The 26,991-nt window shown below is 40.6% G+C and overlaps 1 protein-coding gene across 1 annotated transcript in view; it reads left to right on the plus strand.

Annotated features, from left to right (window-relative positions):
- Nucleotides 1-535: 535 nt before the first annotated feature.
- LOC310692493 (uncharacterized protein) overlaps nt 536-26,991 on the plus strand; it is a gene marked incomplete at its 3' end in the record, with an annotated part of 30,078 nt that continues 3,622 nt past the window's right edge. The window contains exons 1-9 of the mRNA XM_083473439.1: nt 536-718; nt 1,474-2,334; nt 3,594-3,821; nt 4,422-4,548; nt 5,882-6,504; nt 12,867-13,721; nt 14,462-14,689; nt 24,060-24,920; nt 26,392-26,619. Of these exons, the coding sequence (XP_083329565.1) occupies nt 1,498-2,334; nt 3,594-3,821; nt 4,422-4,548; nt 5,882-6,504; nt 12,867-13,721; nt 14,462-14,689; nt 24,060-24,920; nt 26,392-26,619 (3,987 nt within the window). The 5' untranslated portion in view covers nt 536-718; nt 1,474-1,497. The remainder of the gene's footprint in view (nt 719-1,473; nt 2,335-3,593; nt 3,822-4,421; nt 4,549-5,881; nt 6,505-12,866; nt 13,722-14,461; nt 14,690-24,059; nt 24,921-26,391; nt 26,620-26,991) is intronic.

The raw sequence follows: 26,991 nt of genomic DNA on the forward strand, positions 1-26,991 counted from the left end.
TCCAGATTCCCTAGAGGCCAGAATAAATAAAAACACCTTATTGAATTATGTCTTCTATAGATATACTAAGAGACTCTCTAAGAAGTCCTGGAAGTTGAGATGGTTTTAAGAGACATCATAGATTCATGAGCCAGTTTACTTTTACACGCCTGTGAAATGTTAGATTACAACCTGTTTTTGTACAATATCTGAACTGATACTGAATTGAAAAGCGGTCTATGTTATGGTCTGAAGCAGATGAACCTTGATGCAGCATCTAACTCTCAATACAGGGTGCTGACTCACCTCTACCAGCACATCCTGGCATTGGCATTTGCTGTAAAGGAGATCAATGAAACTCCCCAGATCTTGCCCAACGTCACCCTGGGCTTCCACATTTATAACAGCCATTTCAGTGCAAGCTGGACCTACGAAGCCTCAATGGAGCTTCTCTCAAGAAGGACCAAGGCCATCCCTAACTATAAATGTGATGCTGAGAGCACTCCAATAGCAGTCATTGGGGGACCTAACTCTAATGTCTGTCTTCATATGGCACCCATCCTGTCTACCTACAAGATACCGCAAGTAAGATCTAAATACATTCACACCTCAATTTCACTAAATTCACGCTTTCAGAAGCAATACATGCAATGCAGTCATTCTTTGAAATTCTCACTTCTCTTGATTTTGCAAAGCAGTTCTCCAGTCAAATAATGTGTCCAAAAAAGCACAGATTAAGGTAAAGTGTGCATAAAAAAATTCACATTTGTAAAAATATCCTTCAATTGCATTGTATTCATGAAATTGCTCTGCAGAAATGTGCATCTTAGGTAAATTTTGCATCCAGGTTTTGTATTTTAGGAGAAATTTAATCCTGCAGTCTGTAGGGTCTACTTAACCAGCATGGTCCCTGTCAGAAATGAAGAGAATAGGGAGACTAGCATGATGGTATCATGGTATCATCTACTCATCACTGGAGAATTCACTCCTGCAGAGTTGCTGCTAAGCAACTAGTTCTGAGATTTTGAATCACTTGAGTTTGCACTGAAATAGTGATTGCAATATTTTTTAAAAAAATTAATGCTGTCATTATTGTGAGCAGTTTTGAGGTCAGTTTTGTTGTTTGGAAAGCAAATGTAAATATTACTTAGAAATCACAACTCAAATAAAATATGTTCCCTCCAGGGAATGTACTGGCAAAAATGTATCCTACAGGATTGAATCTACTCATCTCTGCAGTATTATGGTAGTGGTTCAGCCATATGTTTATGTTATATTGCCTCCCACTGATAGATGTGATTGGCCTTCATTCACATTAATGCCTCCTAATATAAACATTGAAGGATGGATTGGGTTTCTAAGGATGTTTGAGTATAATCACCACAATATGGCAAGCCTCTCACTAAAAATTCACAGAGAACACAAATGCACACAAACAAATGTTTTATATTGATAAAAACTTTTCCTCTCTCACTTCTTTTTTAAAACCTTTAGGTCATATATGGTTCTTCACCAGTCATGAATAAACAATCTCAAGGAGTTTTCTTCCACCAGATGTTTCCAAATGGAGACCATCAATATAGAGGAATCATCAAGTTACTGCTGCATTTCCAGTGGACATGGATTGGAGTGGTTTCTGAGGTTGATGAAAATACAGAAGGTTTTATAGAGAATGTACTTCCACTGTTTTCCCAGAGTGGCATCTGCTTTGACTTCATAGAAACTTTACCTAAGCTAACATCTTCCAGTGGTGTCACAGACATGGTGGGGGAGGGCTTTCACGGTGTCAATGTTATTCTGGGAAGCACTACGAATGTTGTAGTTGTACATGGGGAAATTCAGACGATGATGGTAATGAAAATGATGCCCCAGGTTGTAAACTTTGAGCATGTACCAATAAGAACCAAGGGTAAAGTCTGGTTCCTAACAGCCCAGATGGATATCACATCATTTCCATTCCAAAGAAATTGGAACATAAGTTTCCTTCATGGTTCTCTTTCCCTTTCCCTTCACTCAGTGAATCTGTTAGCTTTCCAGAAGTTCCTTCAGATCAAGAACCCAATCACAGAAAAAGAAGATGGTTTTATCAAGGACTTCTGGGAAGAGTCATTTAACTGTTCATTCTCCAGTTCTGTTACAGATAATATAGGTAGGCAAATTTGCACTGGGGAGGAGAAGATGGAGGCACTTCCTGTGTCTGTTTTTGAAATGAGAATGACTGCCCATAGCTACAATATCTACAATGCAGTCTATGCGGTGGCACATGCCTTGCACATCAGACATTCATCCCAATTCAAGCTCAGGGGAATGGCAAAGGGAGTAAGAGGGGAGCTTGCAAATCAACAACCGTGGCAGGTAATATCCTGAAGATACTTCCATATATTTGGGGGTGGGGAAATGGGCAAGCTCTCTCAACCTTCTATGGGATTAACAAGTTGTTGGACTTTTATTGTTTTATTCAGCTATATAATTTAGGTCTGATTGTGTATTGCAATTCACTCTGGGATTTATTAGTGTAGAGTGAGTTTTTTTTAAAAAAATATTTTGTTTTTTAAAAAGCATATAACCACATTGGGGTTAGGATATCAAAAATTTCTTAAGCATTTCTGTCATTGCATAGAAACCTGTCTTATATCAAATACAGATCACTGGTCCATGTAGATCAGTATTGTCTACACTGACTGACAGAAACTCCCCAGGATTTCATGCAAAAACTGTTCCTGGGCCTACTTAGAGATGCCTGGCATTGAACCTGGAACCTTCTGCATTCAAGTATGTAAAGGTAAAGGTAAAGGGACCCCTGACCATTAGGTCCAGTCGTGACCGACTCTGGGGTTGCGGCGCTCATCTCGCTTTTTTGGCCGAGGGAGCCGGCGTACAGCTTCCGGGTCATGTGCCCTGCATGACTAAGCCGCTTCTGGCAAACCAGAGCAGAGCATGGAAACGCCGTTTACCTTACCTTATCTACTTGCACTTTGATGTGCTTTCGAACTGCTAGGTTGGCAGGAGCAGGGACCGAGCAACGGGAGCTCACCCCATCGCAGAGATTCAAACTGCTGACCTTCCGATCATCAAGTCCTAGGCTATGTGGTTTGACCCACAGTGCCACCCAAGTCCCATTCAAGCATGGACTCTACTGCTAAACCAAAGCCCTTCTCCAGGTGCCTTACTGGAAAAAGCAGAGGAGGGTATAACTCCTCATTTTTGCCCATACTAGAAACAGCAACAGGACTGCCATCAGTAGCATTGCCAGCCATGATATATCACCCCATAATAGTTGCATCCATACCACAGACTTAAATCATGGACACTGCAGTCTAAAGGTAGTAGAGGTATTTTGATAGAAAGACCTAAAGCTCTCTTGATAAGCCTACAATGTGCAAGGCTCTTTAGTGTAAGCCAAAACAGTGGAAGTTAAAGTAGTGGTGCAGTTGTGGCCAATATTCCATGATGTAGGATTTTATGTGACCTTTTCCTGTTTCTAACATTAGCTTGCACAAAGCTTTCAAGAGATCGTAATCCCAAGCCTTCCTATTGCATGCATTTTTACCACATTTTATGATAGCATAGTTTGAACTTTTATATGTATCTTCCTTCTTATTTTCATTATTTAGCTCCATCAGATTCTCAGAAGTATTTCATTTAACAACACTGCAGGAGAAAAGGTGCATTTTGACCCAAATGGTGAATTAATTGCTGGCTTTGACATTATAAACTGGCTCACGTTTCCAAATCAGTCCTTTCTTAGAGTCAAAATTGGGAAGATAGACTCCCTGGGTACCCAGGAGAAATCATTCACCATTCATGAGGATGCCATTGTATGGCCCAACCAATTTAACCAGGTGGGTTCTCTGCACTATTCAGGGTTCATTCCATCACTTGACCAATGATCAGGAAGAAGATAGTTCCCTATGTGGTTGTTTCTCAATATTCTGTAAATATAGTGAGCCCTATTCGAACTACAGCTTTCAATCTGAACATTCATGTTGTAGTTACATATTAATGTGCCACATAATGTTCATTTTGCACTTTCAAGGAATCATTCATTCAGAGTGGTAGCACTCTGAAACTCCTTTACCATTATATTAGGCATCTTCTTTCACTGTTATTTCGGGGTTGGTTGGTTGGTTGGTTGGTTGGTTAGCTAAAACCCATTTTTCATTTGTGAAACCTACTTAGCAATGCCAGTGATGGCAGGACAAGTAAGTACCATTATCTCTCCACATCAACCATTACCACCATTTGGTTCGAGAACTGATGTGATAGATGATAGATGATAGATAGATAGATAGATAGATAGATAGATAGATAGATAGATAGATGATAGATATAGATATAAATATATATGTTATGGTGGAGGATCTAAAAGCCCACTGCATTTGCAATACTCTCTAGTGTTCACGATATTACCTAAAACATTATATTCTGCCATTTATGAACAGACCCAGCCCATTTCTATATGTAATGATCATTGCCGTTCAGGTTATAGTCGGACAAAGAAGGAAGGGAAGCCATTTTGTTGCTATGATTGCTTCCCATGTCCAGAAGGAAAGATTTCCAACCAGAAAGGTAAGAAAGGTTAAAACATGTTATATATTGACGTATGTATGCCACCTATTTCATAGTTGATTTTGATCTGTTTATGTATATCAATGTGTCTGTTTTTTTACATTGATTTCCTTGATGTTCAAAACATTGCCCCAATTCACTGGTAATTGATTAGAAATACATTATAATTTAACTACAAACTGCTTTTTATACACTGCTGTATCACTATTTAGTTATGTTTCCAGAGATCCATTTGAATACATAGGAATTCACGTAAACAAGTACCACTGATTTCAATGGATCTTCACTAAGCTTGACTAAATCTAAATCTGATCCACTGGCAATTGACTGAAACAAATACTACAGCCTCAGTAGAGAGAAGGGAAATAATGTTAAGTGGCATTGTGTAATATCTAGGAAGAAAAGACAACTTCACAATGTGGCTATCTTTACCCACAGAAAATGGCACAAGACCTAGTTTTTTTGTGAAACTACCGTTATTAGCTGCATGGTGAGGCTGTTGAAAATGAGTTTCTTAATTTGCCTGTATGGGTGAGATGGTAGTGACCAAACAGGGGTGGTGAGATTAAAATGTGTTTGAGAAAGTGTATTTTAAAACATCAGCAGAATGATGAATATATTTCAGCTTATTAAAGTGTGGACATTTTAATAACAAAAAGAAGTCAACAACATTAGTTCTGTAGTAATAAATTATGGGTTAAGCACCTGTAGAAAATGTTTTCCATTGTTTTCGGAGTTAATGTGATCCCAAGTCTCCTAGGGCATAGGGAGATACAAGAAAATCACTCAGAGCTGCTAATGAGTCTTGAATTCTTTTATCTGTACATGATCTCATCTCAGCTAAAGCACCAAGCACCAGGCCCAGGAAACAGAGCCTTTCTATCATTAAAACAAATGTTTCGGTCTACTTATACCATGAGCCAGAACTTTCTTGTCAAAATCTTTCTTCTTTTCCACTCCACAGCTGATCACCTTTACCATGCACATAGATTCACTGTTAAAATGAGCTGAGTAACAGCTGCAGCTTCAGAAAGTGTGGAACCACCAATTCTAGTCTGCTGAGATTTAATTTGATTCCAACTACTGAAATAGTCTACAAAGTACACAGTTATTTCCATTATTTCCACAGATAAGACATTGAGTCAGGAATGGTCAGGTGTGGGGGATGCAGGGTGGGGGCAGTGGGCCCTAGTCTGTGTGGGCCAACAGACACTTTGATGAGTCAAATAGAAAAGTAGAATATAAAGCAAAAGGACTGTGGAAACCTTCCCTCCTACCACCACTAACTCTTAAAAGTGTACAATTAATATGTTTTCTTTATTTCTTTTTCCAGACATGGATGACTGTGTTCAATGTCCCGAAGATCAGTACCCAAACATTGGCCAGGATATATGTCTTCCGAAAGATATAAGTTTCCTGTCTCACAGTGAACCTCTGGGGATCAGTTTGGTCACGTTTGCTCTTTTATTGACTTTCATTACAGCTTTGGTGCTTAGGATCTTCATCAAGCACAAAGAGACTCCCATCGTGAAAGCCAACAATCGGACCCTCACCTACATTCTCCTTATAGCCCTCATTCTCTCCTTCCTTTGTCCTTTACTATTCATTGGCCAGCCCATAAGAATAACCTGCCTCCTTCGACAAACTGCTTTTGCAGTGATCTTCTCAGTAGCAGTGTCTTGCATCTTAGCAAAAACAACTATAGTGGTTCTAGCTTTCATGGCTACCAAGCCAGGCTCCAGAATGAGGAGATGGGTGGGGGAAAATCTGGCCATCTCCATTGTTATTTTCAGTTTCCTCATTCAAATGATGATTTGTGGTGCCTGGCTGGTAGTTGCTCCCCCATTCCCTGATTTAGACAAGCTCTCGGTGACTAAAGAAATTGTACTGCAATGTAATGAAGGATCAGTCACCATGTTCTACTGTGTCCTAGGCTTCATGGGAATGCTGGCCCTTGTCAGTTTCACTGTGGCTTTCCTAGCCAGGAAGTTACCAGACAGTTTTAATGAAGCCAAGTTCATCACCTTCAGCATGTTGGTCTTTTGCAGTGTGTGGCTGTCCTTTGTTCCGACCTACTTAAGTACCAAAGGAAAGTACATGGTGGCTGTGGAGATCTTTTCTATTTTGGCCTCTAGTTTTGGGTTACTGGGCTGCATCTTCTTCCCCAAATGTTATATCATTTTGGTGAGGCCAGAGTTAAACAGCAGGGGACAGCTTATCATAAGAAAGAATTAAAGCATGAACAAGTCTATTTGATGTAGCAAATCATAACTGGACTACATCTCCTTGTATTCATTTTGCTTCTTCTCAGAATGCGTGAACCCAACAAAACTGTTCCCCAAAGCCAATACAGCAGCCCATGTAGCTGGTCTGCCCAAAAAGTACTCTGATTAAGGAAAACAGTATCATAAGAGTTTTGGCCCGGTGGTTGCCAAGATGTGTTTAGTCATCTTATGCTATGGTCACTTCCAGATTATTCTGAGAATGACCAAAAGGGTCAATTTCTTATTTGGGAGCCTGTTATTCCATTAGTTCATAGATGAGGTCCCTGTTGCTGCTGGAATCCTCCACCAGCAAAACCCTGAGCAATGAAACCCTGAGCAATGTCACACAAAACCCTGAGCAATGAATGGTCAATCAGAAGGTCACCTGTGCTTGAAAAAATTCCAGGATGTTTTAAATAATAAAATCTCAGAAAGTATTTGCAGCGATTCCCCAAGAGTGTCATTCCATCAGCATGGGCTAGTGGAATGAGGCGCTTGATCCTAGGCCCAGTACCATGCCAACCCCACCTTTCACAGTAGTCAATAGAGTTGGATTGTTTTCACCCAACGCCAGTATTTGTCTTATTTTCACCACTGTTACTGCACCAGAGAATGTGTCTGCCTGGGCAATTTTATTTGATTCATTAATCAGGTTCATTAATCCAAATCTCATTTCTTTGGCTGCATTGACTGTAATGGGGAATCCAAAAATAAAAATAAAAATTCATTTCTGCATAATTGGATGGAATTTGCAGGGAAACAAGCTTTCAGTCAGGCTAAGCCCTAACCTGAGTTTTGGTGGGCTATAGCTAACCCTCCATCCCAATCCCCGTATAGCTCCACTTTTATGCTTATCTTGCCCAATGCCATTTCCGGGGAAACCAATTCAGTAACTAATTGAGGTTTTGTTAGAGACTAGACTGAAGAGGAATGGTGGAGACCATCCTCCCCTCCTCCTGAATCTTCCTGAGAAGAGGAGGACAGTATAGATTTACAATAGTAGTTTGCAGAAGGTCATAGTTCAGAAGCCACAGAGGGGAGAAGCTGGGAAATATTGGGAGAACTGCAAGAGGAAGAAGAAGCACCAGGCAAGAGACAGCTGACAGACTCACTGTCTTTAGAAAGCATTCCTGACCCCCCCCCCTCCCAGGACCCAGCAGGCGTTGAGAGTAGGAGAACAGAAAGCACAGAGGCAGAAAGCACAGATCAGCCGACACAGGGATGACATATAATATGAGAGATGGAGGGGGTGGGGCTTTACTCAGAGCAACACCATTACTGAAATAGAGGCACCTTTACTAAGCCTTTCACTGTGAATATTGAATAAAAGACTTGGTAAGAGCTCTTCTTGTTTATCTGCTTCTTGGCTGCCACCATGGGAGGGATCGGATTCCCTGAAGCTTGACAGGTTTGGAGGGAGGGAATCCTTTGTGGCCCTGTTAATCAGAAATCAAGTATCTCAGTGAGACTTTAACATGGAGACTGGGTGGGCAGCTCACAAGGGGCAAATAGTCAACTGTATACATTCGTCCCCCGTACTTAATTTATTTCCTGCCTGAAATCAAGGTGCTGGTTTTGACCTTCAAAGGGACAAGGTTCAAATGCATATGTGGAAGGTCATTCTTGTTCAATTGAGGCACCTTGTCAACATCATGCCTCCACAACTTGAACTAATCTACCCAATGGTGCTCTTGATACTTCCATGAATCAGATGTGTTACCCCCAAATGATGTATTATTTCATTGAAACCCAAGTTAATCAGCAAAGTGCCAACTATTACTATTACTACTACTAAAAATATGATACAATACTAACCACACATACCTGGGAGTCACCCCCACTTAATTCAGTAGCACTTGCTTCTAAGTAGACATGGTTTGGATTCGCAGTTAATATCACAAACCATACAACATCTCATACAATGCAGCACTCTCTGTTACAGATCTTGCAGGCTCTATTCCTACCTCCATTCCCCTATCAAATGAGGGATCCAGGATGGAACATTGTTGTGAAAAATCCCACCAACAGTTTCATAGGTTTCATGCATAAGACCTCACCACTGTTTGATTGTTATGAACACAGAACTGTCCATTTTTTTCTTTGAGGCTTTTTGAAGACAATGCCTCTTGAACTGCTGAAGTTCTATAACCTTCCCTGATACCACCTTATCCACTAGGATTGGGACAGCAACTGGGCAGCTTCCAACCATTATCAGAGGGGAGAAGTGAAAAGTAAAACACAGATTTTTAAAAAAAAATTGGAAAGAGGGAAGGCTTGTATAGTAGTGCCTCAGGTTACAAACGCTTCAGGTTACAAACTCTGCTAACCTGGAAGAGTTACCTCGAGTTGAGAACTTTGCCCCAGGATGAGAACAGAAATCAGGGGCCGGCGACACAGCAGCAGCAAGAGGCCCCATTAGTGAAAGCACGCCTCTAGTTAGGAACAGCTTCAGGTTAAGAATGAACCTCCAGAACAAATTAAGTTCGTAACTAGAGGTACCACTGTACTTTACCAGGAAAGCAATCATGAATAGTCTCTCCCCCACCTCCCTTTTCAATAGTTCCATTTATGTAAAATCGGTGACCAATGAAGTTTTCCATCTGGGTTCCTTCGGAGATTTCTTTTTTATTATTTATTAAAGATTTCTTAGTTTACAAAAGAAGAAGAAGAAGAGTTTGGATTTGATATCCCGCCTTTCACTCCCTTTAAGGAGTCTCAAAGCGGCTAACATTCTCCTTTCCCTTCCTCCCCCACAACAAACACTCTGTGAGGTGAGTGGGGCTGAGAGACTTCAGAGAAGTGTGACTGGCCCAAGGTCACCCAGCAGCTGCATGTGGAGGAGCGGGGAATCGAACCCGGTTCCCCAGATTATGAGACTACCGCTCTTAACCACTACACCACACTGGCTCCTATATATGCATTGTCTCTTTTTTCAAGTTGTGTTTTCTACAGATCAGTTTCATTTGTTGTGAGACATTAATGTGGCTTTATGAGTTCCTTTCAGCCACATTCTTCTTCCTATTCCAGATTACTATATGAACAATGCTACGTAGAAATAAATATTCATAATATTACGTATACATTGATCTTTCCTCATTCTTGCTTTTCATCTGAGTAGGACAAGAAGAAACTTTGGCTGAGATGTGATAAACTTGTTTTCTTTTGCAGCATTCCAGAGAATCTGCAAGCCACAACAGGAGATTACCTCTTGTATAATTATCACATTAGTTATTATATTTTTTCCCCACCCCTAAGGAGTTCCAGTGGCCATATGCAAAACTATGAATCATGTTATTAATAACCCTTGAGCCATTCAGAACTGCTGCTATAGGAACAGAGACCTCTGTCAGTCTGATCTCTGATTCTTTGCAACGCGCTGTTCCAGCTTTGCATCAGCAGAGCAAAGCTTGAATGATGGTGCTTGAAAGATGAACTGTTGTGTGCTGTGATTTGCTTGCAAGATGGTATTATCTATGGTGCTGGTGTTAATGTTGCTGCCCCAGCTGTCATGCAAGGTTTCTATTGTTCAGTGTTCACTCAGGGACCCCCTTCCAATTCTTCACCAATATTATCAGTCTGGAGACTATATAATTGCTGCCATTATGTCACAGATCTATATATTTCCAAATACCATAAACTTTGATATGCATCCATCCCAAGACATCTCTGATGCTGACTTGATGTATGTAAGCAGTTTTGTGTTTCTTTAACCATATCATACACATGTAAGGAATATATTCGCCTTTGACCTCCTCCCCAGCCTCCTCTCTCATAGGTTTTGGGGCAGATATCAGTGCTATTTTTTTCTAGAAAAAAGGGGTGCTGGAACTCACCATGAACACTCCCTTGTTCTCTTATAATGGTAATGGCACCCACCTGAGAGGTGCAGGAACTGAGTTCCGGTGAGTTCCAGCTGGGGGGGGGGAGCCCTGGCAGATCTGATATCTCACCACTGCTTTTGCAGGGTAGTCCAGGTTTGTATCCTTTCGTTTCCACAAACTTCCCTGGGCAGTGGCCATATGGTCTATTTTTGCACAATTTCATAGGTAGATATAGAAAGATAGATATCCTGATCTGTAGAAGATGTCCTTTGATGCAGTTTGTAGCTCTCATTGCAGGCTAATGACACAGCTCTATCAACACATCCTGGCCTTGGTATTTGCTATAAAAGAGATAAACAAAAATCCCCAGATCTTACCTAATGCCACATTGGGATTCCACATCTATGATAGCCATTTCAGAGCATGCCGGACCTATCAAGCCTCATTGGAACTACTCTCTAGAAGGGGCAGTTTCATCCCGAATTACAAGTGTGATGTTGAGAACATTCCAGTAGCAGTCATTGGGGGACCTAACTATGAATTATCTTTCCACATGGCAAATATACTGTGCATGTACAAGATGCCACAAGTAAGATGCATGCATGGAGCATGGGTTATTGTTCTCCTGGACTTTGTATCTTTTGGCTTCAAGGTGGTGTTTGAACACATATGTGATCCAAAATTCATTTCATAAAATGAAAATCAATCAATCAATCTCCCTGAACATAACACACTAGAATGTCAGTTCATTTTTGTATCCAGCCTGACATGTTTTCTTTGTAGCCACAAAGTTGATCTCTAAGGTGCTACTGGAAGGATTTTTTAAAATTTGTTTTGACTACGGAAGACCAACACGGCTACCTACCTATAACTAGATCTTTGTAGCCACAGTTCCATATAGGTCTTTGCATGGACCAAAAAATTGCCTTGTATCTGCACATTTTATTTTATTTTTTAAAGCTGATCCATTTCTGAGTCACTCTGTGCTCTCATTTCCAAGTTGCTCTCTGTAAAGAAAAGCTGTAGTTATTCTATTAATTATAATAGGGAATCTAAAAATGGCTTTAAAAATATTGTTTTCCACTTTTGGTGAAAGTGGATGAAATTTGCATATACAGGAGCCCTTTTAGAGTGGATTAAGCCTGTCACATTATAGGCAGGGAAATCTGAGATGGGGGTGAGGTGATGCAGGACACCTTTAAATCATGTTTGTTTTTTTTAAGAACAAATGAAAAGTCTGTGGCTTTTAAATTTTCTGCCAGAATTTGATGCAATGTCAGAGTGGCCATTCAGAGGAGATGGAGCCTGCCCGGTTTCATAGTAATAGGTGCAGTGTGGCAACCTTCCCTGAATCACCCTATTTCATCCCACAAGTTGGGATATCAACAAAGCCGATGTACATTCCTAGCTCCAAATATCCTTAAAAGGTCTCCTGGTCTGTATTTGGCATTAAAAAAGAGGAGAAATCTCTCATTGGGTTTTACACTTTAAATTAATATAGATTATGCAAAGATTCCATAAACTAAAATAATACAGTCTTGAAATGAAGTTGCAACTTTTCCTCCTCAGCCCTTCCTAAATTTAAATTCACCCACTCAATGCCACCTGGGAAAATGCTGAACCTGGTGCAATTTTAAATTTAAATCTATTGTTGCCTAATACAAAATGTATTTAAGTTACTTTCAAGCACAGTTCAAATAAGAAACTATTACGTTTAACAGAAAGAAAGAAAGAAAGAAAGAAAGAAAGAAAGAAAGAAAGAAAGAAAGAAAGAAAGAAAGAAAGAAAGATCCCCTGACTGTATGTAATACAGAAACAAAAGTAAGCAAGAGAACTATAGTCCCTCAAATGTCTTGGAGAAGACAAACACATTAAAATGAGACCAAAAGGATCCTAATGTTGGTGCCAAGCAAGCATCTCTATGGAAAAGGGACTAAAACCAAAACAACCTTTTCCTTGTCAGCACCCTCTAAACCTCCAGGCCACCTGGGTAAGGGCTTCAGGAGACGACTATAGGGGACAAGTAAGCTAAAACCAGGAGAAGTGTACCATTAGGTCTTGAGGATATAGCTGTATGCCTTTCATATATGTCTTTTTTATTTAAAAAAAAATGCACATTTATAAATAATTGTTTAATGCCCTTGGTTAACAAGAATCGAAGCTAATTGAAATCTGGATTCACTTTTCAACCCTTCCTTCCTTCCTTCCTTCCTTCCTTCCTTCCTTCCTTAAGCTCCTCTATGGCTCTTCTCCTGTGATGAATAACAAAGCTCAAAACGTCTTCTTCCATCGAATGTTTCCTGTTGTGGCTCTTCAATATCAGGGTATTCTCCAGTTACTGCTACATTTCAGCTGGATGTGGATTGGGCTGATTTCGCAAGATGACAACAGCTCAGAGAGATTTGTCCAAAACATTCTCCCCATGTTTGCCGAAAGAGGTATCTGCTTTGACTTTATAGAAAGATTCCCCAAACCTACATTTTCTGCTCACTTCTCTGATATGGTGGATGAGGGTTCTGAAGTTATCAGTGTTGTTCTGGGGAGCACTGCGAATGTTGTGGTTGTAGATGGTGAAGTTCATGCCATTATGGCAATGAGAATGATGCCTGCGCTTGCAGAAATCGAGGGCATACAAGTGCAATTCAAGGCAAAAGTCTGGATTATGACAGCCCAGATGGATTTCACTTCGTTCTCCTTCCAAAGGTATCGAGACATAAATTTACTACATGGTGCTCTGTCCTTTGCAATTCACTCAAGGGATCTTCTAGCATTCCAGAAATTTCTTCAGAGGAGAAACCCCATTACAGAAAAAGAAGATGGCTTCATCAGGGTCTTCTGGGAAGAGGCATTTATCTGTTCTTTTCCCCAGAGACATTTAGATGATGAACGTGGGGAAACCTGTACTGGCAAAGAGAAGCTGGAGACTCTTCCTGGATCTGTTTTTGAAATGAGCATGACTGCCCATAGTTACAGCATCTACAATGCTCTATATGCAGTCGCACATGCTTTGCATTCCACCCATTCATCCAAACACAGAGCAATGGTCGGTGATGAGAAATGGGAGATTCTATATCAAGAGCCATGGCAGGTAAACTCTCCCTCATTATTAACATTCAGGGCAAATTAAAAGAAAAATCCTGCTCACCCAGGCATTTGATGGTTGAAATTTACTGTTCCCAGCAGCCTTGATATTATTAGCTGTGAGGATATGTGGCTGGTTTTGTTTTTATTAATAATAAATAAATATAATAAATGTTATTATTATTTTAAATCTGAATTGTTTTAAAATGTTTTAAATATGACTTTATTTTCTTTTTAACTGTATTTTTTCTTATCTCTTTGGTTTTTCCCCTACCCTGGTTTCTTTTGAGAGCGAGGATTTGAAAAACTTTTAATTTTAATAATAATAAGAATGATTTGTTACTGCATGGCATGATTCATCTAGAATATTCTTTTATGCCTTATGCTTATGTGCTTTTTTGGTTTTTTTTGTTTTTTAAATGTTCCATACAGGGTTTCCTATTTTGGGGTGCAATTCTTTCATCTCTGGTGGTGGTTGTTATAGATTTATTTTGTGTCAGTTCGTTTTATGACTTTGTATTATGTAAACTGCCTTGGGTGTCCTGCACTGACTGGCTAGGTTGAAATCAAAAATAATATGCAATAAACAAACAAACAAACAAACAAACAAACAAACAGTTTTTACAGTTACTAAGATTCTTCTCCATGAATAAATTTAAAGGGACAATTACTCAGTGTGAAACATATCACCCTACTGTTTATTTATGTATGTTCATGCATCCTCATGAATTCCTTCCCTCAATTTAGCTCCACCACTTACTGAGAGGTGCCTCATTTAACAATGGTGCTGGGGAAGAGTTTTCCTTTGACCAAAATGGTGAACTAGCAGATGGCTTTGATATTATCAACTGGGTCGCATTCCCAAATCAATCATTTCTTAGAGTCAAAGTTGGTACAATGCACCCACAGATTACCCCAGACAACAGGTTCAACATTCATGATTATGTCATTGTATGGCCCAGCACGTTCAACCAGGTAAGGCCAATTTCTGGGTGTCTCCAGACTTTCCCTCCATGCTAAAAAATTGATTCACTGTGATACGGTGAAATACATTCCTCTAGGTAAAACTAGATGTGACAGGGAAGGTGTGGTATTATTGCACTGATCTAAATAATATATTTAAGGAGCTATAACCAGAAGCAGCTCATCAGGTGGGACCAAGCTGCTATCCTAGCTTCTCAGAAGGTGGTTTGCTGTTCCTTATCTGGATGGAGAGAGGCAGGGTCAGCTGCATTATCAAAAGCACTGGATTGGCTCCACTGCTATATTTGCACTGCACACGTCACTCCACAGTTTTGTCTGGGGTGAACTGTAGTTTAGCAGTAGAGCATTTGCTACACATGCAGAAGGATCCAGGTTCAATCCGCAGCATATCCAGGTGAGGTACAGAAGGAACTCTACCTGAAATTTTGCAAAGTTGCTGCCATAAGTGCAGACAATACAGATCTAGATGTCTTCTTCTTCTTTGGCGATCACTCATAGCCAACTAAGATTGTCTTCCATAAACACAGTTTTAACAGTGAGTCCAGAAGTGACTGTGGAGGCCAATTCTGGATCCTCATGCCCTTCCACAGTGGGGACATAGGTTTCCAGACGGGAGTTGATCACGGTGAGGGTTTCCCAAGCATGCCTTCCTCTTAGCACATTTTTCCCTTTCGTCCAGAGTTTAAGCATCTTCAAAACCCATGACACCTTTGGTAAAGGCTGTTCTCCAGTTGGAGCACTCGCAGGCCAGTGTTTCCCAGTTGTTACATTTTTAAAGATTTGCCTTGAGAGAGTCTTTAAACCTCTTTTGTTGACTATCAGCATTACACTTACCATCCGCACATGACCAGTCCAACGAAACTGATGTTGAAGAATCATTGCTTTGACACTGGTGATCTTTGCTTCTTCCAGTACACTGGTATTAGTTCACCTGTCTTCCCAAGTGAATTGTACCAATCTAGATGTACCAATGATCTTACTCAGCATAAGGCAACATTCTCAAATTCCATGTTCCTCCCCCTCTTGGTAAGCAACAGTGACCCTCCCAATGGGAAGTTAGCATCATGGTTCTGACTCTCCCAACAAGTCATTTGGCTATAACTTCTGGGAAGCATATGAGAACTGACACTGGACTAAAAACACATTGTGTGTTAGAGAGGACTAAACTAGAAAAGATGCCCATTGTGAAGTATAACAATAGTGATCTAGACCATGGAATAAGGGGGTAGAGTCTTTAATCCTTCAGTCATCCAATCCTTTAAACCCACCTGCAGTATCAATAATCCATCTTTATGTCTAATGTGGGAACTTGATCTGGATTGTCACTGCAGTCCAGGGGAAAGAGTTAAATTGTCATGATCCCAGTCCAGAACATTCCCCCCCATGCAACTTCAATTGACTTTAAAAAGTCAGTCATAAAATTGATAATGTTTTCTGCGGCTGGCATCCTGTTAAGTGCACAGTCTGATGAGACCCCACACTTCCCTTATATTCAAGGAAGCCAAACAGATTTGCTTTTTATATATATAAAAAAGAGAGAGGTAATGTTTACTGATCCCCCATCTTGTAGAACCTCAGTTATCCAGGTTCTATGTGCATTGCAGAAAACAAAGTTACATTTTAAGACAAAAAGAAGCAAAGTAGAAAATAACACTGTCAGATTTCAAAATTATGTCAAACCACACTTGAATGTGTTTAAAATTGATAATCAACTGGATTATGTTTTGAAGCAGTCGATATATTTTTCGGCATCTTTATCATGAAGAAGTAGTAGTTGCAAAATGGAGGAGGAGGTTGTAGCCAATTAAGTTCTACTCAAAGTAGACCCATGAAAATTAACTAAATTAAGTTAGTCATGTCGACTCACTCGATGTGTCTACTCTAAGGATGACAAGCATTGGACACAACCCAACACATTCTCTGTAAAGAATGTCATTGAGTCACACTAGCATTAAACTATTTCTTGAATATCAATTTTTTAGATGGCCCAGTGACATAAAACTCCCAAACGGTTCTCTTCTCTTATTTATGGACAGGCACAACCCCTCTCTGTGTGTAATGAGAATTGCCATGTAGGCTATAGAAGGTCTAAAAAGGAAGGAAAGCCATTTTGCTGCTATGATTGCCTCCCATGCACAGAAGGGAAGATATCAAACAAGAAGGGTAAGAAGTGTTGCATACATTATTCACAAACTATAACAGGCAACATGCAGTGTATATTAGGGCAGTGCTGTCAAAAGACTTTAGTCAGGTCACAAGGAGAGTGGGGAAGCCCCCAACTGCTTATTTAATCCAGGTTTTAAACCCTAATTCCGACCTACCTAACACATGCTTAATCAGGGTTTAAAACCCTGATTAAGCATAAGGTAAAGGTAAAGGGACCCCTGACCATTAGGTCCAGTCATGGCCGACTCTGGGGTTGCGACGCTCATCTTGCTTTATTGGCTGAGGGAGCCAGCATGCAGCTTCTGGGTCATGTGGCCAGCATGACTAAGCCGCTTCTAGTGAACCAGAGCAGCGCACAGAAACGCTGTTTACCTTCCCACCAGAGCGGTACCTATTTATCTTGTTGCACTTTGACATGCTTTCAAACTGCTAGGTTGGCAGGAGCAGGGACCAAGCAACGGGAGCTCACCCCGTCGCGGGGATTCGAACTGCCAACCTTCTGATTGGCAAGTCCTAAGCTCTGTGGTTTAACCCACAGCGCCACCCGTGTCCCTCTCTGATTAAGCATAGTGCAAAGCTATTGATTTGGTTCAGGACCTGGCTGCAGCTCAGGATGGCCTTGCATCATCCCTGGATGGATCAGTACCACTCCAAAGCACCACTCTTTTTTCTCTCTTTGGCAATCACTCGTAGCTGAGTAAGATTGTCTTCCATGAATACAGTCTTAACAGTGTATCCGTAAGTGACTGTGGAGGCCAGTTCTGGATTTGCACATCCTTCTACAGTGGGGACATAGGTTTCCGGGCAGGAGTTGATCACGGTGAGGATTTGCCAAATGTGCCTTCCCCTTAGCTTGTTTCTCCCTTTTGCCCTGAGTTTGTGCTTCTTCAAAGTCCATGACACCTTTGGTAGAGGCTATTCTCCAACTGGAACGCTCACCAGATTGGTATGCACAGCAGAAGAGCATAACAACATTCTATTGGGAGGTGTGGCATCATACCCAGGCACATTGAACTAATAGGGTCTTTTAACAAACTGTATAAGTCTGGTGACCAGCCAGCCCAATCACAAGCTTACACACAATGAACCTCATTAAAAGTGCCTGGGTTTGCTAGTTAATCAAATCAGCACAAGTCGACTGGCACCTCAACACTACTGAGACATATGTATTCTTGAGCATAGCACCTAATTTCAAGTTGTAGCAGAGCAGGGCTTTGAGGAGGAATTTCAGCAAATACAGACATTGTGGAGGACACGAGAACTCCTGCTTGGTGGCATCCAGGGACCGAAAATGTCTTCATTGCTAGACTTAGGTTTCTTCATATTGGGTCCGATACCTACATTACTTAGCTGGCCATATATGGTTTCTTGTGCAAGTAATTACTGATCAGTCTTTCTGACATTGGCAGGAGATACATATTTAAAGTTCCTTTTATAAATATAGTCCTGTTTGATTACAGAGTACACAGCATAGTACACAGTGTTCATGCTACCTTTTATTTTTCAGACATGGATGACTGTTTTGAATGCCCAGGAGATCAGTATCCAAACAATAAACAGGATGGATGCCTTCCAAAGCAAATAACTTTCTTGTCTTATGGAGACTATTTGGGGGTCATTTTGGCCACTTTTGCTCTATTATTTGCTTTTATCACAGTTTTTGTGTTTTGCATCTTTGTGAAGAACAAGGAGACTCCCGTAGTTAAAGCCAACAACAGGAGCCTATCCTATGCTCTCCTCATCTCCCTCATTCTCTCTTTCCTCTGTGCTCTGCTATTCATTGGCAAACCTCATAAAGTGACATGCCTCCTTCGACAAACCACTTTTGGCATGATCTTCTCAGTGGCAGTTTCTTGCATATTAGCCAAAACCACCACTGTGGTTCTAGCTTTCATGGCCACCAAGCCAGGGTCAAGGATAAGGAAATGGGTAGGGAAAAGGTTGTCAAATTCTATTGTGCTTTCCTGCTCCCTTATCCAAGCCACAATTTGTACTGGGTGGGTGGCAACTTCTCCTCCATTCCTGCACTTTGACATCCATTCAATGGCTGAAGAAATTGTATTGGAATGTAATGAAGGATCAGTCACCATGTTCTACTGTGTCCTAGGCTTCATGGGAATGCTGGCCCTTGTCAGCTTCACTGTGGCTTTCCTAGCTAGGAAATTGCCAGACAGTTTCAATGAAGCCAAGTTTATCACCTTTAGCATGCTGGTCTTTTTCAGTGTGTGGTTGTCCTTTGTTCCAACCTACCTGAGCACCAAGGGAAAATACATGGTGGCTGTGGAGATTTTCTCTATCTTGTCCTCCAGTTTTGGGTTACTTGGCTGCATCTTTTTGCCAAAATGTTATACTATTTTGCTGAGACCTGACTTGAACAGCAGGGTGCAGCTAATAAGAAGAAAGAAATAAAAGAACTGATGTCCACCTAGTCTAGTTAAATTTACCACTGATTAAACCTTCTCATTTTCCAGTGTATCCAGTTAGCAATTAGATAGGATCCCTTCCAGAATATCATCAAGGTGAACTAAATTAGTTGAGATGGTGGGGTAACCTGGAACCTGTCTAGAATCATAAATTCTCCCATCTCTGAAAACAGCAAGTCATTAGAAGCTGAGCCCCAAGTTTTCTAAAGTTTGTTCCCAGCTTGTTCCCACCTACACACCTAATATAGACCTGATTGTTGATGAGCCCTAAACTGATGAGCCCTAAACTAAACTACTCTGACAAAGGAAGAATGTGATTGAATATGGTATGGAAGACGTTATTAGTGTAGTCATCATTAAGACCTGGTTATATATTTAAATTTGTCTTTATGTGAACCAGCAGTTATGTTTCACTTAGTATCAAGGTTACATTGAATTTACTGTTCTGTTGTCTTTTACTAGTTTTTCATAGTGTATTTGTTAATGAAGAAAAGTGCTTACTTGTGAACCCAGTCCCTTCTCTGTGTATGCATGTAGAGTTATTAACAACAACAACAAAAATTGCACTGGTCACTTCTGAATCATTCTGAGCTTCAGGTAAAGTGTCCATTTCATGTTGCGGTGTGTGAGTATGTGAGTGATCAGTCTTTAAACATAATGTCATTGACCACATTGACAAGGAATGCCTTTGGAGGGGCTTCTCCCAAGTGGTGTGGGCGAAGGTGTCTGCGGAGGCACGCCCAAGGTGGTGGTGGTGCAGCTGGGTGAAATTGCCGGAAGGCCCTGGCTGAGATTGTGATCCCGCATGCAGGAGGACTATGAAGAGTTGAAGGCAGCTCTTCCTGGACTCAAAATTGGGTCACTGATGGCAATGACATGTGTGGCGAGGTAGCCAATGCCCAGCTGCCAACGATAGGGCCCAGATGAGTGCCTAGAGTGCAGTGGCCAAGAAGGTTCTGGCCTTGGGCAGGGACGGTGAGCCGTCACCTGGGCATTATCTTTCGTGATGCGTCCCTTTACAGGCTTGATGGAGTTTATCTGTTGGGGAATGATTTATGACTGACCTCCATGTCAGCGGGGTTAAGGGATTGGTTACAGGTGTGAGTGGTTGGTGGCGAGTGTGGTGCGAGTGTGGCGGATAGGCTCTGGTTCAGGTGATAGGGATGGGGGAGCGCTCTCACCATCCCTATGTGAGGGGTATTCCATTAAAGGAATCCAGGGACTCAATGGTTTGGTCAACCGTGTGAGGGGATTGTTCCTGTGCCAGAGTCCAGGGGGACATCTGGGTGGTGGACATAGCCTGTTCCTGGCTTTCCACCTATCCAGGTGTTTACCCTAGGCTGACATATGCTGGTGCCCTGGGTCAGCGCTACCTGCAATGGTGCAGGGAGATAGTCGAACCAGAGCCTATGCAATTAGTCACTTCCTATAATCAATAAAGTTGTGGCCTAAATTCTGCCAAAAACAAAACCAAATTTTGAGGGGGAGGTTTAAAGGTCTAATCACGCAACAAGTTCTCACACCAAACTCTTCTGAGCTTCTGAGCTTCCTTATTGAGCTGCTTTTCATGTGATGCCCACTGCAATCTTGGGAGGCCACTATAACAAGGTATCATTTGCAGACAGACTTTGTATTTGTGGTTAACCTTTGGGGGAAGACATCACTCATTATCTGTTAGCCTATCTCTAATATAGTTTCTTTATTTAGAGTGACAACAATAGCTTTGTAACATGGAAGATGGCTGGGAAGGAAGGAAGGAAGGAAGGAAGGAAGGAAGGAAGGAAGGAAGGAAGGAAGGAAGGAAGGAATTAGATAAAAGCTCTATAAATTATATTTTTTTATATAATGATATTTATTAGAGGTTTGAAAGTTACAGGGGGGGAAGAAAGAAACAATAAAAAGTTAAACAAAACAAAACAATACCTTACAATACATCAGAAATAAAAAGAAAAACAAAAAACAATACAGCAAAACAACAACAAAAACAAAAACATTTAAAAACACATCCAATATTTCCGTATCTTTACCTTTCATTTACTTGTTTCATCGACCTCCTCACACCTCCCTTTTTTGTATTCTAGTTCAATTAGCTATTTCAGCAAATCCTTTCCATCTTTCTCAATTTTTGTTCTATAATTTATCTTAACACAATCTAACCTTAAATTTTCCACTTTGGCCCATTAACAATCTATTTTTACTTAATTCTTTATAACATTTCTGCTAAAGCCGTATAGCTTCATTCCAACATCCTTCTAACATTCATTAATTTTGCAATATTTCTGTAAATATACTTTGAAAATATAAATTATGGTGGTGAACTGGAGGTTTAATTTTGTGTCAATGTTGTGTCCGTTTGTCAGCCAAATAGACAAAATGTGTCATAAAATCTCCAAACATCCAAGAGGCTGAAACTTTCCAGAAGTCCACAATGACACTTCTGTTCATATTGGGGAGTTTCCTTTTTTGAGGGCCTTACTGTCGACATCTGTACCTGAAAATGAATATTGGAAAACTTTGATTAATCCGCAAAAATGGATTCCTATCTTAAATAAAGCTCTCATTATTATCTCTGTTGAAAGATTGTTGACATGAGATGTTTAGTCCACCCTCTTCTTCCTTGGAAATCCTGCTAAGACCCAGTATAACTTTTCCTCCCTACAAAGTAAGACCAGCTGAGACTTTGGCTATGATAAGGAAAACATGATTTTCTTTTGAAATCTGATAGAAAACCTACAATTCACAACTGATCATTATCTCCCATCTGATTAAAATTAATCATAATCACTGCTGCTGCTCCTCCTCATCCCAGGTGTGTTTCAGAAGCCACATAAACATTATGAACTAAAAGTGGAGGACACAATGAACAGCCCTTGTGCCATTAAGAGCTCATGCTAGATCCAAGGCTCTCTCAGACTGGTTGCAGATTTCCTTACCCTGAGAAGATCATTTTTTGGGAACAGGCATTCCAGTGAGAGCTTTTGAAGCAAAAACATTTGAATGACAATGTGCAGGGTTCCTATTGCTCCATGTTCTATTAGAGATCCACTTCCAATTCTTCACCAATACTATCAATCTGGGGATTTTATCATTGGTGGCATTATGTCTCAAATCTATATAGCCTCAAGTATATTAACCTTCCACAAACCTCCCTCTCCTGAATTATTTGATGACATGTTGTAAGGAATTGTGCGTTTTTAAAAATGTACATATACATATATATTTTACATGGTTTTTTTTTAAATCCTTCATGACTATATATCTGCATTTGATATGTGGTGATTTAAGAAGATGGTGATGATTCCGACTTCTCCTTCTCTGTACTTCAGATGTTTATGATGGGCTGGGGAAGTTCTCAAAATGCTTTGTGCAAGATCTGCTAACCTTAAATTCATAATTTCAATATATAAGGCAGGTCTAAAACTAGCATTTATCCATTATAAGATTACAAGAGAGTATAAACAGGATTGTTCACTTTCATTTCATTTAGGTTTTCAGGATATTTCCCATGGAATACTTTGGACATAGAAATTCCATTTTTGGCTTTTCTCAAACCTGCCACAAATGGTTAATCACTCATATTTGGAAGTGACCTTCTTATACGTTTTGGACAGTGCTTGTATGATTGGGTGATCAGACACTGTCAATTCATTTAAGCAGACTACTACTATCACCACCATCATCGTCGTCATCATCAGTTGCAGTATGGTTAGCAGGAATACCTGCTTACTTTCTGCAAACAAAAAGTACATTCCTACATGAGATATGGCCCTAGGTCATATTCTGTTGTGGTATATCCACCAAGAGTCCACAGACCAATATGACATTGCACTGATAGATTTGTTTTCTCATTTCCAAACGATTAGAGTATAATAGTCATAATAGAGTCATAAAACAGTAACAAAAAACCTTCAGTGTTTGAGATTTCTCTCATGCATGCTACATATTTCAATGGATTAAATCCATATTCATTCAATGGAGTTTGACTCCTCATTCATTCATTCATGCAAGTTTTGTGCGAATGTTGACATGCACATAATATGAACACTTTTACTTTCTGAGATTTTCAGAAAACAATAGCAAGGGGAAAGGTGAGTGTTTTGCAAGCCTCTGCTCATAGAGGATGTAAATTAACAGCATTCAAAGCCATGCCAAGAGTTGACTGTAGAGGGTATCATGTCCCTACCTACCTGCCTACCTATCTACAAAAAATTTCTTGAACTGCGGGCATGCCATCGATTTTTCTAAACATACACTGTTATACAATATGTAACTCTCCTCACAGGCCAATGACACAACTCTACCAGCATATTCTGGCCTTGGCATTTGCTGTGAAGGAGATCAATGAAAACCCACATATCCTTCCCAATATCACACTGGGCTTCCACATCTATAATAGCCATTTCATTGCCAGATGGATCTATCAAGCCTCACTAGCAGTTCTCTCCAGGAAAGGAATTCTTCCTAATTACAAGTGTGATGTTGAGGACACTCCCATGGCTGTCATTGGGGGATCGAACTCAGATTCATGTCTCCAGATGGCCACCATCCTTTGTATGTACAAGATGCCCCAGGTAAGATGTGTTCATGGAGCATGGGCAGAGATGAAAACATGTACACTTGGATTTGATGATATGCGTTCAGCTTGACAAAAGAATTATGGCCTCAAGAAAATAGAGATTTTTGATACTGCCTGAAGCAGTTTTTAAGAAGTGGTGATAGGTCATAACATAATTCGTTACCACTTTTCTTTTCCCATTTGTCCTTACTTTTAGCTCATCTATGGCTCTTCTCCCATGATGGAAAACAATGTACAAACTCTTTTCTCCCACTGGATGTTCCCAGATGGGACTCATCAGTACAGTGGGATACTCCAACTTCTCCTGCATTTCAGCTGGTTGTGGATTGGGGTGGTTTCACAGAACGATGATACTGGAGAGCAATTTGTACAAAATATTCTTCCCATGTTTGCTCAGAGGGGTATCTGCTTTGATTTTATAGGAAGATTTCCTAAACTGAAGTTTTCTGGAGAGTTCAATGAAATGGTGGCTGATGGTTCTGAAACAATCCGTGTTATTATGGAAAGCACTGCTAATGCTGTGGTTGTTAATGGTGAGATTGACAGCATTATGGTATTGAGAATGATGCCAATGGTTGCAGAAATACATGATATACCAATGCATGCCGCATCAAAAGTCTGGATAATGACTGCGCAGATGGAATTCACATCCATCCCCTTTCAAAGAGGCTGGGAAATTGATTTTATCCATGGTGCTCTCTCCTTGGCAGTTTCCTCAAAGGAACTTGCAGGATTCCAGAAATTTGTTCAGATGAGAAACCCTGCCTCAGAAAGAGATGACAGCTTTCTCCAGGTTTTTTGGGAACAGGCATTCATCTGTTCTTTCTCCAATGCTTCTTTAGATAAGGAACATGAGGAATCATGCACTGGGGAGGAGAAGGTTGACAGCCTTCCTGGTTCCGTTTTTGAAATGAGCATGACTGCCCAAAGCTACAGTGTCTATAATGCTCTATATACTGTGGCACATGCTTTGCATGCCATGCAATGCTCCACGTTCAAAATTAGATCAATGACAAATGGAATAACATTGGACTATCTGAAGCAACATCCATGGCAGGTATAATTTTGATCCTATTAATGCAAATGTTATATATCATATTCTAGCACTAAGCTAAAGGTGGCCTCTAGTTCTGCAGATCTTTTGTGGATGAGAAAATATAATTCCATCCAACTTAATGGATGGAATATTGTTTTTATTCTGAAGTGTGATTCCTATCCTCATTGCCACTTTGTCTGATTAGGTTGTTATGAATTCTGAAAGTAATTTTTCACATGCAATTCTTACACCCCTTTTTTTGAAGTTTTGCTACTGACCCTAGCTGATTCCAGAATTTGACCTCCCAGTATTAAAATTGACAAAGATTTGAATTCCTTAAATTGTATCCTCTGAGGCTGAGCACATTTATTACTACTGAGGGCAGTCATCGTACATGCAAGGAATGAAAGGTTTGTCTCACTATAAGTGTTCCAGAACGACTCTTAATTTTTGCACTTTCTGGTTTGACACTGGGTGTCATGTCCAGTTTTCCTTAAAGTGAATTCTACTGATTGTCCCCAGTACCTCCAGTATGAGTCACTTGTTCCTTCATTTCTCTCCACTGCCTTTCCTCGGTCTCCCTCTCCATGCAACATTCTCAGACTTTACTTATTACAAACAATCCTGAAATGGCTATTTGTCGTCTGCTAACTTCCAAGCCCATGCTTTAGGAATCCAAGCTGATCTCATCCCTACATAGCAACACAAACTTTTCGTGTGAGTTCTGTGCATCCCTACAATGTCTTCCAGACCCAAACCGTGTATCCCCCTGTCAGCTTTCCCGAGACACATTCCTTAAGGAGGAGATTAAGGTAGGTGCCTCCATTCCCTGCACTTCCCTCTTCACCTAGCTGAAACAATATCCAACACCACAAACCAGAAGATAAATCAAACGACACATCAGTACCCGTCCCACAGTGCACATCACATTGGACATCAGGTTTTGGCACATAGGTATTTACGTTAAACCACTTGGTCAGCTGATATAGTTTAAATAAATTATGAATAAAAGGTCTCAGAGGTGAACTATGATCTTGGTGCTGACCTTTAAAGCCCTAAACGGCCTCGGTCCAGTATACCTGAAGGAGCGTCTCCACCTCCATCGTTCTACCCGGACACTGAGGTCCAGCACCGAGGGCCTTCTGGCGGTTCCCTCACTGCGAGAAGCCAAGTTACAGGGAACCAGGCAGAGGGCCTTCTCGGTAGTGGCGCCCTCCCTGTGGAATGCCCTCCCACCAGATGTCAAAGAGAACAACTACCAGACTTTTAGAAGACATCTGAAGGCAGCCCTGTTTAGGGAAGCTTTTGTTTGATGTATGTTTGATGTATCATAGTATTTTAATATTATTTTGGAAGCCGCCCAGAGTGGCTGGGGAAACCCAGCCAGATGGGCGGGGTATAAATAATAAATTATTATTATTATTATTATTATTATTATTATTATTAGGAATCCTTTGTAGATCTTCACTATAATTCCCTACCCCAAATTTAGCTCCAACACTTTCTGAGAAGTGTCTCCTTCAACAATAGTGCTGGAGAAGAAATTTCCTTTGACCAAAAGGGAGCATTAGTAGCTGGCTTTGATATTATCAACTGGGTCACATTCCCAAATGAGTCCTTTCTTAGAGTCAAAGTTGGAAAAATGGACCCACAGATTCTCCAAGAAAGGGGGCTCAGAATTCATGATGATGCCATTATATGGCCCAGCAGCTTCAACCAGGTATATCGTGTTTTATAGTATCTTCCATCCTTTCTTCAATGTTAAAACTGATATCTCCTCAGGTCTTGTCTAGATTTTGTAGAACATCCATATAGACTTGGTTAGAAGACCCATTGCCATTGCACTTATCTGGAGCAATTTCACCAACCTAAATAACCCTCCAAAGCAGTTATTGCAAACATGGCAGGGAACATTGGGAGATGAACAAACAGCTGAAAACCTCTGGGAACATGAACTTATGCACTGAAATGCATACTTGAAGCAAAATAATTAAGCCGAATCATGACTGAATCATTACTATATTAGTAATATAATTTTAAAAAGTAATCTTTAAAAAAAGCAGGCATGGAGGATGCCTATAACTGGAGGACC

The sequence above is a fragment of the Podarcis liolepis genome (genome assembly GCF_965112155.1).
Source record: "Podarcis liolepis genome assembly, chromosome: 13".
Lineage (NCBI taxonomy): Eukaryota > Metazoa > Chordata > Lepidosauria > Squamata > Lacertidae > Podarcis > Podarcis liolepis.